Below are 18,297 nucleotides of genomic sequence, written 5' to 3' on the forward strand. Positions count from 1 at the left end.
TGGGATGTTGCAATAATTTTCATAAATGAGATTGACTTTCCTTTTTTTTCTGAACATGTTCTCATCCTGAGTATCAAGGTGATTCTAATTTTAGTGAAAGAAATATCAACTATTCATTTTCCTCCTACTGATTGGAAGAGTTTGTGTAAGTTACAATGATCTCTTTCTTGAAAATTCATTATTTCTCTCCTGCGGATACTATTTGCCTTTTGTGTTATCCATAAGCAAAATTTTTATGTAACCTACTGATTGTATAACAATTATTCTAGCTTTATCAAACATTGCAGAATCAACTTGTGCCTGTTTTAATTTTATCTCACACATATTGTAAAAGTAAATATGGTCTATTTGTCCTATTAGCTGAAGTTGATTGCCTAAAATTATCTCATTGATTAATTAAAGTGTGGATTCACTGATTTAAATTTTGTTTTCATGAGTACATGTTTATGAGAGTTAATATGAGTAACTGCTTTTTTAGTTTTTTCCCTCAGTTTTCTTCTTCAAAGTGACCTATGTGTATTATTATTATAACATTCAAAAGAAGCTCCAATTATTTTGTAAATAAACTTTTTATTTCAGAATAGCTTTAAATTTACAAAAAAATTGTAAAAATAGTACAGAAAGTTCTCATATAACCTATATACTCAGTTTCCCTTATTTATTAAGTTATATTAGTATAGTACATTGGTCACAGTGAACTGATGATATTGATGCACTATTATTAAATAAAGAATGCACTTTATTCAGATTTTTTTGGTTTTTACCTAATGTTATTTTTCTGTCCATTATCTCATCCATTACATTTAGTCATTATATCTCTTTAGGCTCCTTTATCTGTGACAGTTTCCTTATCATTTTATAAGGTAGCACAAATTATGAGTAGCTAAAAATCAGAACTTTCAGACATTAATTGATTATGTTCTTATTCTGCATAAGACTTGGTGGTATCGTTTTTAATAATAATGAGGAGTAATATAATAAGTGATGGTCACAAGAAAAAATAATAAACGGGACCAGAGATTGATCTGAGACACCCACCTATATAAAAAATGAAACAATAATGGCCATAATTGACCATGTGGCTAAGCATATGATGATTTATCATAGAATTTTTATTTTGTATACATTTTATATTTTCATTGTTAGATCATGTATGGATACATATTTAGACATCTATACTAATAAAAGTCTAGGTGGTTCTCGCACCCTCACGTGCAGTGTTGTCACAAGATGGCCACCACAAGATGGCCACCATAAAGATGGCCGCCACAAGATGACCATGTGCACAGCAGAGGCGAGGCCCAGCGGCCACTCCACATGGTGAGGCCTGGGGGTCCCATGGCTCCATTCGGCCTGGAAGAGGCCGGTCCCAGTGTCTCTGCCGCCTGGCAGGGAGGAGGCAGGTCCCGGTGGAGGAGTTGGTCACAGCAGGGGAGGGCTGTTGGGGGAAATTGGGCCAGCAGGGGAGGGCAGTTGTGGGCGATCTGGCTGGCAGGGGAGGGCATTTGGGGGTGATCAGGTTGGCAGGGAAGCAGTTAGGTGTCATCAGGCCTACAGGGGAGCGGTTAGGGAGCGATAGGCTGGCAGGCAGAAGTGGTTAGGGGCAATCAGGCAGGCAGGCAGGCAAGTATTAGGAGCCAGTGGACCCAGATTGTGAGAGGGATGTCTGACTGCCGGTTTGGGCCCAATCCCGATGGGTCTCAGATTGGAGAGGATGCAGGCCAGGCTGAACCCCCTGTGCATGAATTCCGTGCACCGGGCTCCTCTAGTATATATATATCTTTGTGATTGTGCACATATATGTTTATATACATGAAAAATATCTATAATTCCAAATTACATGATATAGCATACATCTTTCCACTCAAACTTATGTGCACAGGATGATTAAAAAGTTTAATTTTCTTCTCTATTTTCTTTCACACAGTTATTTACAATCATTTTTTATAACTTTTTACTTTTGATTCAGAAAGAGATTATGTAATCTTACCAACTGTTTCTCAAAACCTTGGGACACTTTTTATCACTGAAATCAACATTTCGGTCATAAAATGCTGTTAGGACCTAATATTTATTTTACAAATTAGCAAAATCTTATGTGTAGTAAAGATCTGTGCTTTTTTTTTTTTTTTTGTTTCAACAGGAAAATGAGGTTAGAATAACATCACATTTTTTTTAGGGCATTGAAGTTGATTGAACACCTCTTGTTTCAGTTCTAAATTGGGAACTCAGAACATTGCACCACTTTCAATTTTTCAGAAGAAGCAGGACCATCCTTCTCTGATCAGGTGTGTGTGTGTGCATGTGTGTGTGTGTGTGTGTTTCTAACACTATTATTCAAAAAAATGAGAAACTCTTGAGTTTTGAACCTCAAGAAAATATTTCCAAAAATAATTACACAACAAAGTAATTCTAATTGTTTCTTAGGTATTAAAATAGAATTACTGAAGGCAAGGAATGCTATTACTTCCAAAGTGTACCCTTTCGCACTTTATTCAATGATAGATAAGTAGGATACATTTTTTAAAGGATCAAAAGTTAAGATGAGCCTTTTCTCTAAACAAAACCACAAGAATGACTCTTTACATTTCGGAGTAAAAAAATGAGTTTCAATTTGAATTCTCATCTTTATGAGTTTTGTGCTCTTAATGCAAGGCACTCATCTTACATGATAGACAACTTTACTTACAAAATAAAATAAATTATATCTGTTGCTTTCAACTATCATGTTTAAATATGAAACCAGTTTTATTTTTAAAATCTAAGCACTATGCATATTTATTAAATAGAATTTTTTTTTTCTGAGAGTCATTCTAGACATTGGAAATGTTACTATTTAAACAAAGGTGAGATTATTTTGTTACTGATAATGCTGATAATAACCTGTTGTAAATAAGGAGGAGGATGATAGGGACAGAAGTTGAATTAATATGTACTGAGAAAAAAACATTCAACAAACATTCATTTATGTACCTTACCCAAGTTTACCCTGCAAAGAAAGCAATTATCACCAAATAAAATAAAATTGTAAATAGAAAACTGTCATTCAAAATCAGTGATGGGAACATTTTTAATTAAGTATCTTAAAGAGGGTGAATTTAAATGAACTCACATATTTTTACACTTTAAAAATAATTGTTTATTATTTTATAACAAAAATAAATTTAAAAATAATTTTACATTGCTTGATATGAATCCTCATTTTCATTCTTCCCTTTTTTTATATATACTAGAGGCCCGATCCACAAAATTTGTGCAAGGGACTCAGCCCTCACAGCCATGGTGGCTTGATTCAGCCCTTGCAACCCTGGCTTTGTCCAGAAGGTCGTCTGAAAAGACATCCAGAAGGTCGTTTGGCTGTCTGGTCTAATTCTTACGTTTTTATTATTATAGATGCCTGGGAGAAATTTTTCTGTATTCTCACTTCTCCAATCAAAATAGATGATCACCACACAGAAAGAAAACAGAAAGCAATTTTTTTTCTTTATTGATTAAGGTGTTACATACGTGTCCTTATCTCCCCATTGCCTCCTCACCCCACTCCCTTCACCCCCTTCACCCCCCTGGTGTCTGTGTTCATTGGTTAGGCTTATAGGCATGCATACAAGTCCTTTGGTTGATCTCTCTCCCTTACTCCCACCCTCCCCTACCTTCCCTCTGAGGTTTGATGGTCTAATTGATGCTTCTTTGTCTCTGGATCTGTTTTTGTTCATCGGTTTATGTTGTTCATTAATTCCACAACTGAGTGAGATCGTGTGATATTTATCTTCCTCTGACTGGCTTATTTCAGAAAGAAATTTAATAAAGGTGTGATTTCATTTTATTCAGGAACATTTGTAAATGAAGACTTTGGATTTGTCTCTGTGGTAGATACACAGTCATAATTAGATGATGGGGCTGGTCCGAGATCGGTGGGCTCCACACAGCATGGGTATGTACTGTCCACATAAATATGTAGTGTGGCCTGTGTATAATTTCAATATACCCAGAATTTAATACAAGCATGTAATGTGTAGAAAAGCAATCTATTCTTATTTACTTATGTTCGTTTTATGTTCATTTTACAGTATGTTAATATATTTTAAATCAAGTCTCAAAAGCTTGAAAACTTTTTTCCCAGCCTGAAATAGTGACAGCATCAGAATTTGGTGTTAAAAGAAATGAGATTTAATCCAACTTTTAGCAGTCTCTAGTTTTGAGATCTGGGACAATTCCCAGCTTCTCTGTAATTAAGTTTACTTTCCTGGGAAGTAGAGATTTAAAACATATGATATTTCCTTAATGTATTTCTATGATATTGAAATAAAATGACATGTATTTAAATGTGCTTCTAAAACTAAAAATATTATAAATTAATAAATTACTCACAGTTGGTAACATTATATTAAATAAGCAATACATCATTGGCCACCTCTAAGATTCAACTTATTCACTCATAAAATAATACCTACCTACTTCATATGTTTAATAATTATCTTACATATTATCTGTACAATGTTTTAGTTTAATTTTAGATATAAAAGGTAATTAACATTAGCTTTTTATTTATAAAAGGTTTTTACATACTTAGTAATTTTGACGACTTCAAGCGTTACCTTTTCTGCTCAGAAGCAAGATTCTTTGTCATTATCCTAAAACTTTAGACTGTACTATTTTATTCCTTGTATATCCTTCACTATGAGTAAAATTAGACACACTAGCCTTTATTGTGGTTGACATTATTGATACTAAGTGCACATTATTTTATTTCACTTTTGAAAACAACCATGCCAGGTTGTATTGATACCCTTTGTTCCTTCTTTCCTTTCTTTCATTTTTGTTCAATTTATGAAGTCATTAACTTAGTAAATGGCCTTTGTAAAGTAATCATGTGTAACTCCCTAAGTAAGGCACTGGCTTTTTCATTATACTGTGTCTTTATTTGAGTGTTAGATTTTATTACACATTAAGAACTAACTAGTTTTAATTGCATATAGGATCTTCCTAAAGATATTTTGTTATTGAATAATTATAATCTTATTTATGCTACAAAGTGTAAAAATCATAATAATGAATTAACATAAAACAAAAGTAACTTGATGTTATACTTTAAAAGGAAATGGCAAGTTAAGGTGTAAAAATTTATAACCCAAGTGACAGAAAAGCCATGACTCACACTGGCCTAAACTGTTTTTCTCCAGAGATGCATGAATCCCATAATTATAAATTTAAACTGGTAAATAATGCTGCTTCTACACCATGGCAAAAGAAAAGATCCACATTAACCACAAATACACGTGGAGAAAACAGTAAGTAATATGTTCCATTTGCTGTCTTGAGGTGAAAATTGGGAACTCCGTGGTTATCAGTGGTAGACATTCAGTTTATTTTACCATTATGAGAAAAGCAGAAATGAGATTAATTCTAATACAACATTGGAATATATAATAAAATGAGCAGAAACTATTGAGTTTAGGATCTTTCCATGCCTCAAAAATGATCAGATTATCATAATAATGCCCATTGAGACAGTAATTTCTAAGGATCACTGAACATCTAGCTGTAAGGAGGAGTAAATAGAAATGGAAAACAGAAAAGAAATACAAAATATTCTTCAGTGGTTTGTTTTTATATTTTTTTGCATTTTAATTTCTTTATTGATTAAGGTATTACACATTTGTCCTCATTCCCCCATTACCTTCCCAGCAGCAAAGGTTTCTGTGTGATGAAGATATGCTCTTTGCCCGTTATCAAGGCAGAGTGTGATTGAAAATGAAGCCTGAAATCGTTTACACAAAAAAGGAAACCAACAGACTAATCTCACTTATAAATTTAAATTAAATCAGGGGTGGAGAACATCCAGCCCACAGGATACATAAGGCCTGAGAAATCATTTGGTCTGGCCCTGCCAGGGCATTAGGGGTGACTTAATTAAATGTTTGACCAAATACAGCAGGCTAAGTTTTAAGTTGATAATTTTGTATGGCCCGTGAATGATGTTATAAATATCCAAATGGCCCTTGGCAGAAAAAAAGTTTCCCACCCTGAATTAAATACTAAAAAATAAATTATTAGCAAACAGCAACACTTTCAAGAGTTAATTATAGGAATGAAAATGTGCTGTATGTAATAATCAAGGATTATAGATCATGTGCATAATGTTGAAAAGGTTTTGGATAAAAAAATCAATATAAATTATTTTATAAAATTAGTTTTTAGAGAGAGAGAAAGGGAGTGGGGAAGAGAGAAACATGGATGTGACAGGGAAACATTGATAGGTTGCCTCCTACCCGCCCCCTAGTGGAGATCCAGCCTGAAACCCGGGCATGTGCCCTGACCAGGAAAACACCTGCAACCTTTTGGTGCACAGGGTGACGCCCAACCAACTGAGCCACACCAGCCAGGGCTCAATATGAGTTCTTAATTCAAAAGAACTTAACTTTTAAAACCACTAAAATATAAGCCCTACTTTAAGACATATGTTCAAAAGCTATCATTATACTTATTGATAAATGTTAATAGCATTTTCATTATAGTTAGAAAAAGGCAATGATTATTATTATTATTATTGATTAATATTGATTGCTTTGTTGGTGCTAGCCAACATACATAACCAAAAAAAGAAAAAAACAAATAACCTGAAAATAGAATAAAAGACAAAATTAATATTATTAGCAAAAAATATATGATTTTAAGTATTTTAAGAAACCTTAAAAACTTCATGCCAAAAAATTACAAGCAGTAAGAAAATCTGATGTGTGGACTTGTTTAAAAATAATATGTAAAAATTAACTGTCTACTAAACTGCACAAGCCAGGAAAATGTGATAGAAAGGAAAATGCGATATTTATATGACCAAAAATCAGAAATAAACTATAATGAAAAATACTGAAAATAAATTTATTACTTTAAAGTTGTACTAATGAACATAAAATAAGACATACTTAATGGAAAAAGACACTATTCAAGGATTAAAGACAGTTTAAAGATGTAAGTTATCTATATTTATACATTTAATGTGATTTCGTTGAAATATATATTTAAAATTTGTTTCAGAGAGAGAGAGAGAGAGAGAAGAGAAAAACATTGATGTGCTAGAGAAACATCTATCAGTTTCCTCCCATAGGAACCCAACTGGGGATCAACACAAAATCGTTTTGATGTATAGAGCAATATTCAACCAACTGAGCCACCAGGCGGGCTAATGTACTATATTTTAACATAGTAGGTTCTTGAAAAGCTCATTTTAAGCTTTTTAAGGCATAATGAAGTTTAATGATTGATAATATATTTTAAAAAAAGAAATGTAATATAATATTGTGGACTATAAGTACTCAAGTATATTATTAAAAAGGGATATTTTATATGTAGTTTGACTGGAAAGACAGATTAGAGAATAGAGCAAAAAATGTAAACAGATAAGAATGTATTATATGCTAAAGGTAATATTTCATGTAATCAAGAATACATTGATTTATTCACTAAATAGGGTTAGAAAAATTCAGTAACCATTTGGAAAAGAAAAATTTGTATAAATTTGAGTTTCTACCTCATTTATTATACACACATAAACACACACATACACACACCAAATAGATCCAATTAAAAACGGAAACTATATAACTTACGATGGAAGCTTCATTTTATAGACTTAAAATAATGAAAGTGTTTTATTAATATCAAAAAAGAATAATGCACAATTCACCATAACTAAGATTTGGAAACAGTCTAAGTGCCCATCAGCAGATGAGTGGATTAAAAACCTGTGGTACATCTGCACAATGGAATACTATGCTGTGGTAAAAAAAGGAGTTCTTACCATTTGCAACAACATGGATGGAGCTAGAGAGCATTATGCTAAGTGAAATAAGCCAGGCAGAGAAAGATAAATATCACATTATCTCACTCATTTATGGAATATAATGAACAACACAAACTGATGAACAAAAACAGATCCAGAGTCAGAGCAACATCGACCAGAACATCAAACCTCAGGGAAGGTAGGGGACGGTGGGGGTAAGGGGGGGAGATCAACCAAAGGACTTATATGCATGAATATAAGCCTAATCAATGGACACAGACAACAGGGGGTAAGGGCATGCATTGGGGGGGGAGTGGGGGGTAATGGGGGAATAAGAATACATATGTAATACTCTAATCAATAAAGAAATAAAAAAGAATAATGGTTTGAACAAGTCAACTATTATCCATTTAAACACCCCTAAGTATCATAAAGTTAAAACAAAAAGGAAATCTCAGATGACTATTGCAAAACATATGGCAAGAAACAAACTAATATTCTCAACTTAAAATGTGAGAAAAAAGTTACTTCATACAAGTATGAGAAGTCTCAAAGAAATAAAATAAGCACATGACAACTATAATACAAGATGTTTAATCTTTTGTTGTCCTTTTATTTATAACAAGAAAAATGAAGTTATAAAATTTTAAATAATATTGGTGATCAGATTTATATATTTAAAAATCTGAATAATACTTAATGCAAAAGAAAGACTGAGCAAAAGGCTTTTAATCTATATTTGGTACTACGTAATTTGATAGAGCCTCTTTGGACTGAAATTTTCAATCTTTACAAAAATTTAAAAAGGAAATGCTCTTTGACTCAGTAATAATTCTTACGGAATTTTTCCTAGAGAGGTATTAAAACAGATGCACAGGTATGTATGAAATGTTATGTATATAATTATTTCTTAGTGAAAACTAACAATTTAAATATGCATTGGAAAAAAATTCAAAGTCTATCAATAATAAGATATTTGTCCATCCTGTATAATAAAGAGGTAATATGCAAATTGACCATCACATCCTCGCACAAGATGGCCACCCCCATGTGGTCACAAGATGGCCTCCCCCATGTGGTTACAAGATGGCCACCCCCATGTGGTCACAAGATGGCCTCCCCTATGTGATCATAAGATGGCTGCGCCCATGTCATCACAAGATGGCCACTACAAGATGGCAGTTGTGGGTTATCAGGCCAGCAGGGGAGGGCAGTTGGGGGCAACCAGGCCTATAGCATAGGGCAATTGGAGGCGACCAGGCCAGTAGGGGAGGGGTGTTGCGGGGTGGGGGGGGTGGGGACCAGGCCGGCAGGGAAGGGCAGTTGGTGGTGATCGGGCCGGCAGGGGAGCAGTTAGTCATTGATCAGGCTGGCAGGGGAGAGGTTAGGGGGTGATCAGGCTGGCAGGCAGAAGCAGTCAGGGGCAATCAGGCAGGCAGGCAGGCGAGTCGTTGGGAGCCAGCAGTCCCGGATTGTGAAAGGGAGGTCCTGTGGGATCAGGCCTAAAACGGCAGTCAGACATCCCCCGAGGGGTTCCAGATTGGAGAGGGTACAGGCTGGGCTGAGGGACACCCCCCCTCAGTGCACAAATTTTGTGCACTGGGCCTCTAGTATACCAATAAAACACAATGCAAGCAGTTATTTATAAAAACTTGATAACTTCATAAGACATGATTAGAATAATCACTAGGATATTTTCTTAAGTAAAAATAATCATAAAATATTTTGTATAGTTTCTTGAATATATGTTTTTATAAGGGGGTTTAGGGAAACTGTCCATTTTTCTCACAGTTGGGGAAAATGCATTCTGTCTTCTGGCAGAATTTCAACTTAAACAGCACACATATAATACCTGCAAATTTTGTGCTTTCTTTTTTAATATAGAGGGATTTGGGGTTGGTGTCTTAGAAATTTTTAAAAAATGGAAATTTAACTATGAGTTATTCTGGGTAACTTTTAAAGAGAAACAGGAGAAAATAGTAGATTTTATAGTCTTATTTTTAATAATTTACAAAGTACTTATTTTACTTGTCCTGAGAAAATATATGAGGAACAAACACTAATATCACTCCCACATAGAAAACACTCTAACGTCTATATTAAACATAAAAATACCAGAACCCTTTATGCTTTCTCTCTTTTTTCTTATCAGCACCTGCATTTTTCCTTACCCGGTACATTGCTGTGGCTCTGGGAATACGTTTCATTGTAATGGTAATGATATGGAGTGCCATCATCATAAATTGTAAGTGATAACAGAGACATAGATAGCATTGTTGATCTAACGATTGTAATACATTACTTTGATTAATATTTAGCAGGACAGAAACATAAACTAGCAACATTTAATGTGCCTTTATATTTTAGCTATTAGTCTAGAAACTTGTCAATTATTTTTATTTTTGCTTGAACTGTGTCACAACACATAACTTTCTAATAATTATGATTATTTTAACAGCATTATTCAACCAAGCAGTGCCAATTTCCTTGAATGGTAAGAGAAAGTTTTCTCATATTTTGAAGCACAAATTGCATGTATCTGTGTATACTGGGGATTAGGCATGTATCCAATGCTGCTAACAGGAAAGTTTATAGGACAGATCATGTATAATCAAAATCTACACTTGAAACCTACATAATCTTATTAACCAATCTCATCCCAATAACTGTAATAAAAAGAAAGTGTAAGAGAAAATGAATTCTTGTCCACAATTCACTATAACTTTTTAAATTTTATTTTATTTTTACAATGAAGGAGTGGTTGTAAAAAGTGGAAAACATAGTTTTGGCATATCTATCTATAAATATGTAGAGGTATGTCATTGGGTATGACCACAGTGGCCTAATATTTGGAATTTTAGAGTTATAATAAAAAAGGTATTTACCCTGCCTCGAAAAAAAATCTGGTATAATGTTCAGACATGTGCAGAATTAATAACATGTTCTCCCTTTCTAGAAAGTTACTGTGGCCCATGTCCTAAAAACTGGCTATGTTATAGAAACAACTGCTACCGTTTTTTTAATGAGAGCAAGGACTGGTTTCAGAGCCAAGCTTCCTGCATGTCTCAAAATTCCAGTCTCCTGAAGATATACAGCAAAGAGGACCAGGTGAAGTATTGTTTTAATTCATCCGCCTATATTGAGTCCTACCATATGTGGCAATGCTCTGGAATATGAACCTGACATATAATAGAGACACTAGGCTCTGATACACCAACCCCAAATTCTTCTGTATTCAAAATAAGAAAGCACAAAAATTGCAGGTACTATATAATAAATGTGTTGTTGAAGTTGGAATTCTGAAAGAGGACAGAATGCACTTTCCTCAACTGTGGGGAAAATGATTAAATGATTATAGCCTTCTATTTCCTAACATTCTGAGAACTGGCTTTATTTGTGATTTCAAACAGGATTTCTTTAAATTGGTGAAGTCCTATCATTGGATGGGACTAAAAAAGAATTCAACAAATGGAACCTGGCAGTGGGAAGATGGCTCCATTCTCTCTCCAGATCAGTAAGTCTGTACCTATAGGTCTCTAGTTGTGGATTTGCCTCTAAGCTATTCCTTTGGTCACTGAACTATCACATTTTCCTTCACACAATGCCAGGACATCCCCATATGCTAATAGAGTCAGTCCAAAACTCTTGGGGCCTAGATTTAGTACTTTGGGAAGCAGCCAGTACCCATAAAAATGAGTAAAATTGTTTGCTATGTGCTAAATACTGTGCAAGTTACTTGCTATGAACATATGTGTGCAAGACTTTGTATGAACATAGGCTCTCCTTTTTCTTACATAAATACCTAGGAGAGAAACAGATGGATCTTGTAATAAATATATATTTAACTGTTTAAGAGACTGCCAGACTATTATCCAAAAGGCTTGTGAATTTTGCAATCCCACTAGCAGTGTGTAAACTTAGGAGTTGCTCAACATCTTGGTCAATACTTGTTACAATCAATTTCTTAAATTTTATCCATTCTAATGTGTAGAGTGGTATCTCATTGTGGTTTGAATTTGCGTTTTCTTAATGACTAATGATATTGAGCATTTGTCCTGTGCTTATTTAACATTCATCTTTCAATATTTTTATTTAATTGACTAGAGGCCCAATTCACAAAATTCGTGCATGGGGGAGAGGGGGTGTCCCTCAGCCCAGCCTGTATCCTCTCCAATCTGGGACCCCTCGGGGGATGTCCGACTGCCGGTTTAGGCCCGATCCCACAGGGATCGGGCCTAAACCGGCAGTCGGACATTCCTCTCACAACCCAGGACTGCTGGCTCCAAACAGCTCACTTGCCTGATTGCCCCTAACCACTTCTGCCTGCCAGCCTGATCACCCCCTAACCTCTCTCCTGCAGCCTGATAGATGCCTAACTGCTCCCCTGCCAGCCCGATCACCCCCAACTTCTCTCCCCTGCCAGCCTAGTCGCTCCCAACTGCCCTCCCCTGCTGGCCCGGTCACCCCTAACTGCCCTCCCCTGCCGGCCCAGTAACCCCTGACTGCCCTCCCCTTCTGGCCTGGTTGCCCCTAACTGCCCTCCCCTGCTGGCCTGATTGCCCACAACTGCCCTCCCCGGCCAGCCATCTTGTGGTGGCCATCTTGTGACCACATGGGGGCGGCTATCTTGTGCGAGTGCATGATGGTCAATTTGCTTATTACCTCTTTATTATATAGGATTTCCTCTCTGATCTTTATTATCTTCTCACTCAGAGTTAACTTTTCTTTCTCTAGTTTCTTATCACAAAAACTAATATATGGATATAAAACTTTTTCTCTTTTCTAATCAAAGCATTCATGCTATTAATATTTGTGATGATTTGGCAGCATTCCCACATTTATGAGCTATTTATTTTAATTTTCATTCATTCCAAAATAGTTTCTAAATTCCCTTTTACACTGTTCTTTGATGCATGAAATTTTCAGGTGTCAGTTTATAACATTTGAGAATTTCCCAGAGATATTTCTGTTATCAATTTCTAATTCCATTTTGGTCAACAAACATACTTTGTGACTTGAATCTACTTGCACTTATTGATATTGGTTTTTATGGATTAGACTATGGTCTATCATTATTTAAGGTTGACTCTATTACAGATGTCCCCCATTTTCTTTCCCTTTTCCTCCCTCCACCCTGCCCCCAACCCACATAGGCCTTCATCACATTATTTTCTGTGTCCATGGGTTATGCCTATCTATACTAATAAAAGTATAATATGCTAATTAGACTGGACAGCCGAATGAACTTCTGGATGTCATTCCGGACATCTTCTGAACTAAGCTGACATGGTGGGGGCTGAAGCAGAGGCAGTTATGGGCAATCAGGCAGGCAGGGGAGCAGTTAGGAGCATCAGGTAGGCAGAGGCAGGCAGTGAAGGGTGATCAGGTAGGCAGAGTGATTAGGGGTGAACAGGCATGCAGGCAGAGTGGTTAGGGGCAATCAGGCAGGCAGGCAGTCCAGCCATTAGGAGCCAGCAGTCACAGATTGTGAGAGGGTGCAGGCCGGGCTGAGGGACTCCCTACCACCCCTGTGCATAAATTTTGTGCACCAGGCCTCTAGTATGTATATATATTCTTTGGTTGATCTCTTCCCAAATGTTCCAACCTTCCTGCCCTCTGAGATCTGTCAGTCTGCTCCATTTATCCATGCCTCTGGTCCTATTTCTGAAATTTTGTATGTGTCCCTGTATAACTTAGAATTGATCTATAGAGATCAGATGTCACTTCTGACAAAAAAGAGTTTGTTCTCTGGGAATACTAATAAGATTTTGTATCATCTTATCTCACTTTATCCACTCTATAAGTTTGTAAATGAAACAACTAGCTTACTAAACTTCTGTTTATGAATGTAACAAATACTGATTGAGTGCTACTCAATTTCCATAAACTATGCAGAGATAACTACAGAGATGAATAGACCATAGCTCCTTTAAAAGCTTCACACTTTAGTTAGAAATATAGTTATGAACGAATAAGTAAAGCCCATGTAATCCATATTCTGGCAGCAATGTGATGACAATGGCATAGGAAAACAAACACAGAAATTAAAGAAACACATGAAGAGTTAGGTTAGAAAGAATGAGCTTCTAACATGCAACTAAGAGCTGTTACCAAATATATCTTAATTTTTTTCTCTTATAGTGGCTTGTTGTTTCTGTGTAGATAGAAATAATTATCTCTTCCTTTATAATATGTATATATAGTATCAGGCCATGGTCCTTTATTGGTGTCAATTTCATACGGAAGTAGAATCATCATTTTTCCTCAGCCTTATCATTCCTACCTGTTCCTGGCAGAAAACAAATCACTATTTTTTACATTAATTATATAACTTCAAAATACTCAAATCCTTGAGTAAAATAGGTATACATGTATAATTATGCCTAACCACACACACACACACACACACACACACACACACACACACACACACACAAACACACACCCTTATGTCTGTGTGTATATACTGGATGATTTTATAATAAAAAATTTATAATTTTAAAATTAAAAAAATTAAAAAATTTAAAAGTAAAATTGCATATATCTGAAGAATATTATATATTTTTCACAAAACATGACATGGAATTCTGAATTTATTTCTAACCAAATATTTCTTTAAAAACATTTTAAAGCTTGTATTTTACACTAGAGGCCCAGTGCACGAATTTGTGCACCAGTGGGGTCCCTTGGCCTGTCCTGTAGGATAGGGCTGAAACGGGCTCTCCAACATCCCCTGAGGGGTCCTGGATTGCAAGAGGGTGTAGGTCAGGCCGAGGGACCCCACCAGTGCATGATCAGGGCCTGGGAGGGACACAGGAGGTTGGCCAGCTGAGGAGGAACTGTGGGAGGGCTCCAGGGTGTGTCTGGCCCATCTCGTTCAGTCCCAATTGGCTGGACCCCAGCAGCAAGCTAACCTACTGGTTAGAGCATCTTCCCCCTGGTGGTCAGTGCACATCATAGCGAGGAGTTTAGTGGCCTTAGCATATCATTAGCATATTACGCTTTGATTGGTTGAACGGCCGACCAGACAACCGGACACTTAGCATATTAGGCTTTTATTATATAGGATGGGTACACATATAAAGAGATTCCAGACTTTCTACATTGACTAATTTCCAATGTATAAAAATAGTAGCACCTAATTTATAATAGAATGCAATTTTTACTTTTATTACCTGAGTTGTCTATATTTTGCTTATCTATAAATTAAAAAGGCCAGGCATGGTCCTTAAATCTGCTATAATGATGTTATTTCAGTACCTATATTTAAGTAAATAGTATTTTATTTTTATATTTCTGCATTAATGTACTCATACATGTAATTTGCTTTTCTCTCTAATCTAGACTAACAATGGTTGACATGGCAAATGGAACCTGTGCAGTTTATGGTTCAAATTTTAAAGGTTACACAGAAAACTGTTTAACTCCATACACATACATCTGCATGCAGCAGATTGTGTGAAGAGTTTGTTATTTATAAAATATAAAGGATTTCAAAATAAAAAACACCATTCTCTGACTTTCTTCATGAAGAAAACTTCCAGAAGAAAATGCCTCCAATATTTATTAACTATTTTTTTCATCTGACATGCCACAAACTTGCAGCAAATAAAAATGAACAATTAAATGACGTATCTTCTGTAACAATGTTTCATTTAATTTTTAAATTATTGAGTGATGAACAAATTCATTTTTAAGTTTAGTAAACTGCTGATAATATGGTAGAACTAAATTTTAATCCATGATTTTATTAAATATTCGCAAATATTAAACTAATAAGGCTTTTAGAACTTTCAAATACAATACACTTGAAAATTAAATATACTTAAAGCTGGAAGAAGGGTATATTTGGGTTTATTAAATTTGCTATTTTTGAAATATTTCTTAAAGTTAAAAATGATCCTGGAAAAGTTTCAATGTTTCCTCTTCATTCTCTTTTTGTTAATTAAATTTATTGGGGTGACATAGAGTAATACAATTATATAGGTTTCAAGTGTACAATTCTATGATTCATCATCGATATATTGTACTAGTGGCCCAGTGTATGAAATTCGTGTACATTAAAAGGGCATTAATTAGAGGAAATAATTTAATATTGTTATTTGCCCTTTTTCTATAATAGAAGTGTCAGAGATTAAAGAAAATTAGTAAAATGTATATGAAAACCTTCCTCCTATTAGAGTCTGGGGTGCACCCTGGGACCCAGAGTCAAGTCCTCGCCCACCCACATGCACCTCAAAATCACCCGGCTGGCCCCTGCCCCAACTGGGCTAGATCCAGATCTGGCCAGTCCCACCCTTGTCAAGCCCCGCTGGGCAGGGGATGTAGCCTCAGGTCCCCTGGCCCAGCACCAGGACGGGGGGCATGGCCTGAGGTCCCTCAGCCCAGACCAAGGTGGGGAGCATGCCTTGAGGTCCCCCGTTAAGCCCCGCCAGGTGGGGGACATGGCCTGAGATCCCCTGTCAAGTCCTGCTGGGTGGGGCGCATGGCCTGAGGTCCCCCATCAAGCCCCACCAGGCAGGGGGACACAGGCTCAGGTCCTCCGGCCTGACACTGGGAGGGGGGCACACAGCCTCAGGTCCCCCGTCAAGCCCTGCTGGGCAGGGGGTGTGGCCTGAGGTCCCCTGTCAAGCCCTGCCAGGCAGGGGGCGCAGCCTCAGGTCCCCTGGCCCGATGCTAGGGCAGGGGGTGCAGCCTGAGGTTCCCTGGCCTGGTTCCAGGGTGGGGGGGGCGAGGCCTGAAGCCCCCTGTCAAGCCCCACTTGGTGGGGGGAGCAGCCTGAGGTCCCCTAGCCCAGCACCAGGATGGGAAGCGCACCTTGAGGTCCCCCATCAAGCCCTGCTGGGTGGGGGGGGCGTGGCCTCAGGTCCCCTGGCTGGGTGCCAAGGCGGGAGGTGTGGCCTGAGGTCCCCTGTCAAGCCCAGCCAGGCAGGGGGGCACAGCCTCAGGTCCCCTGGCCTGGTGCTGGGGCGGGGGGCGCAACCTGAGGTTCCCCGGCCTGGTGCTGGGATGGGGGGTGCGGCCTAAGTTCCCCCGATCCAGCACTGGGGGTGCACCTTGAGGTCCTCTGTCAAGCCCCCTGGGTGGTATTCATGGCCTGAGGTCCCCTGTCAAGTGCAACCAGGCAGGGGGGTGCAGTCTCAGATCCCCTAGCCCGATGCTGGGGTGGGGGGCACAGCCTGAGGTCCCCCGTCAAGACCCACTGAGCAAGGGGTGCGGTCTGAGGTCCCCCAGCCTGACACCAGGGAGTGGGGGGGGAGGCCTGAGGTCCCCTGTCAAGCCCTGCTGGATGGGGGAGGGCGTAGACTCAGGTTCCTGCTGATTGCTCATTAAGGCTCCTTATGGGAACTGGGCTTCAGCTGTGGGTGCAGCCATCTTGTGATGGAGTGATGGTCAATTAGCATATTCCCTCTTTATTAGATAGGACTAGAGGCCCGGTGCACGAAATTCGTGCATGGGGGGGTGTCCCTAAGCCCAGCCTGCACCCTCTCCAATCTGGGACCCCTTGAGGGATGTCTGACTGCCCATTTAGGCCCGAACCCTCTCACAATCCAGGACTGCTGGCTCCCAAATGCTCGCCTGCCTGCCTTCCTGATTGCCCCTAACTGCTTCTGCCTGCCAGCCTGATCACCCCCTAACCACTCCCCTGCCAGCCTGATTGATGCCTAACTGCTCCCCTACCAGCCTGTTTGCCCCTAACTGCCCTCCCCCGCAGGCCTGGTCACCCCTAACTGCCCTCCCCTGCAGGCCTGGTCCCTCCCAACTGCTCTCCCCTGCAGGCCTGGGTCCCTCCAACTGCCTTTCCCTGCAGGCCTAATCGCCCACAACTGCCCTCCCTTGGAGAGCTGGTTTCTCCCAACTGCCCTCTCCTGCTGGTCATCTTGTGGTGGCCATCTTGTGTCCAAATAGGGGAAGGATCTTTGACCACATGGGGGCAGCCATCTTGTGTGTTGGAGTGATGGTCAATCTGCATACTCTTTTATTAGATAGATAGGATAGAGGCCTGGTGCACAGGTGGGGGCCAGCTGGTTTGTCCTGAAGGGTGTCCTGGATCAGGGTGGGGGTTCCCTTGGGGCGTGGGGCAGCCTGGGTGAGGGGCCTGTGGTGGTTTGCAGGCTGGCCACGAGCCCTGGCGACCCAAGTGGAGGCCCTGGTATCTGGGGTTTATTTATCTTCTACAATTGAAACTTTGTAGCCTGGAGCAGAGCCAAGCCTTCTGCTTGCTCCGTGGCCACAGCCATTTCTGTTGGGATTTATGTATCTTCTATAATTGAAACTTTGTAGCCTTAAGCCGAGGCCTGGGCCGCCCAGAGCTGCAGAAGCTTGGCTTTCTCCATTGCTGGGGGCAACCCCAGCCTCCTGCTCTTTCCAGCTCCTTGGCTGCCACAATTTCTGTTTGGGTTTATGTATCTTCTATCATTGAAACTTTGTAGCCTTGAGTGGAGGCCTAGGCTGGCAAGGGCAGGCAGAAAGCTTGGCTTCCTCCATTGCTAGGGAAACCCATGCCTCCCTCCTGC

At 38.7% G+C, this 18,297-nt stretch overlaps 1 protein-coding gene across 1 annotated transcript; it reads left to right on the forward strand.

The window, feature by feature from the left end:
• Window positions 1–2,235: 2,235 nt before the first annotated feature.
• LOC308244612 (NKG2-D type II integral membrane protein) lies at window positions 2,236–15,412 on the forward strand. The gene is made up of 8 exons (XM_080660760.1): window positions 2,236–2,288; window positions 3,829–3,931; window positions 5,181–5,288; window positions 9,933–10,025; window positions 10,239–10,274; window positions 10,737–10,888; window positions 11,191–11,294; window positions 15,125–15,412. The coding sequence occupies exons 2-8, from the start codon at window positions 3,889–3,891 to the stop codon at window positions 15,240–15,242; spliced, it is 654 nt and encodes a 217-aa protein (XP_080516886.1). The 5' UTR covers window positions 2,236–2,288; window positions 3,829–3,888; the 3' UTR covers window positions 15,243–15,412.
• Window positions 15,413–18,297: the final 2,885 nt, after the last annotated feature.

The sequence above is a fragment of the Plecotus auritus genome (genome assembly GCF_963455305.1).
Source record: "Plecotus auritus genome assembly, chromosome: 3".
In the NCBI taxonomy this organism is placed as follows: Eukaryota; Metazoa; Chordata; class Mammalia; order Chiroptera; family Vespertilionidae; genus Plecotus; species Plecotus auritus.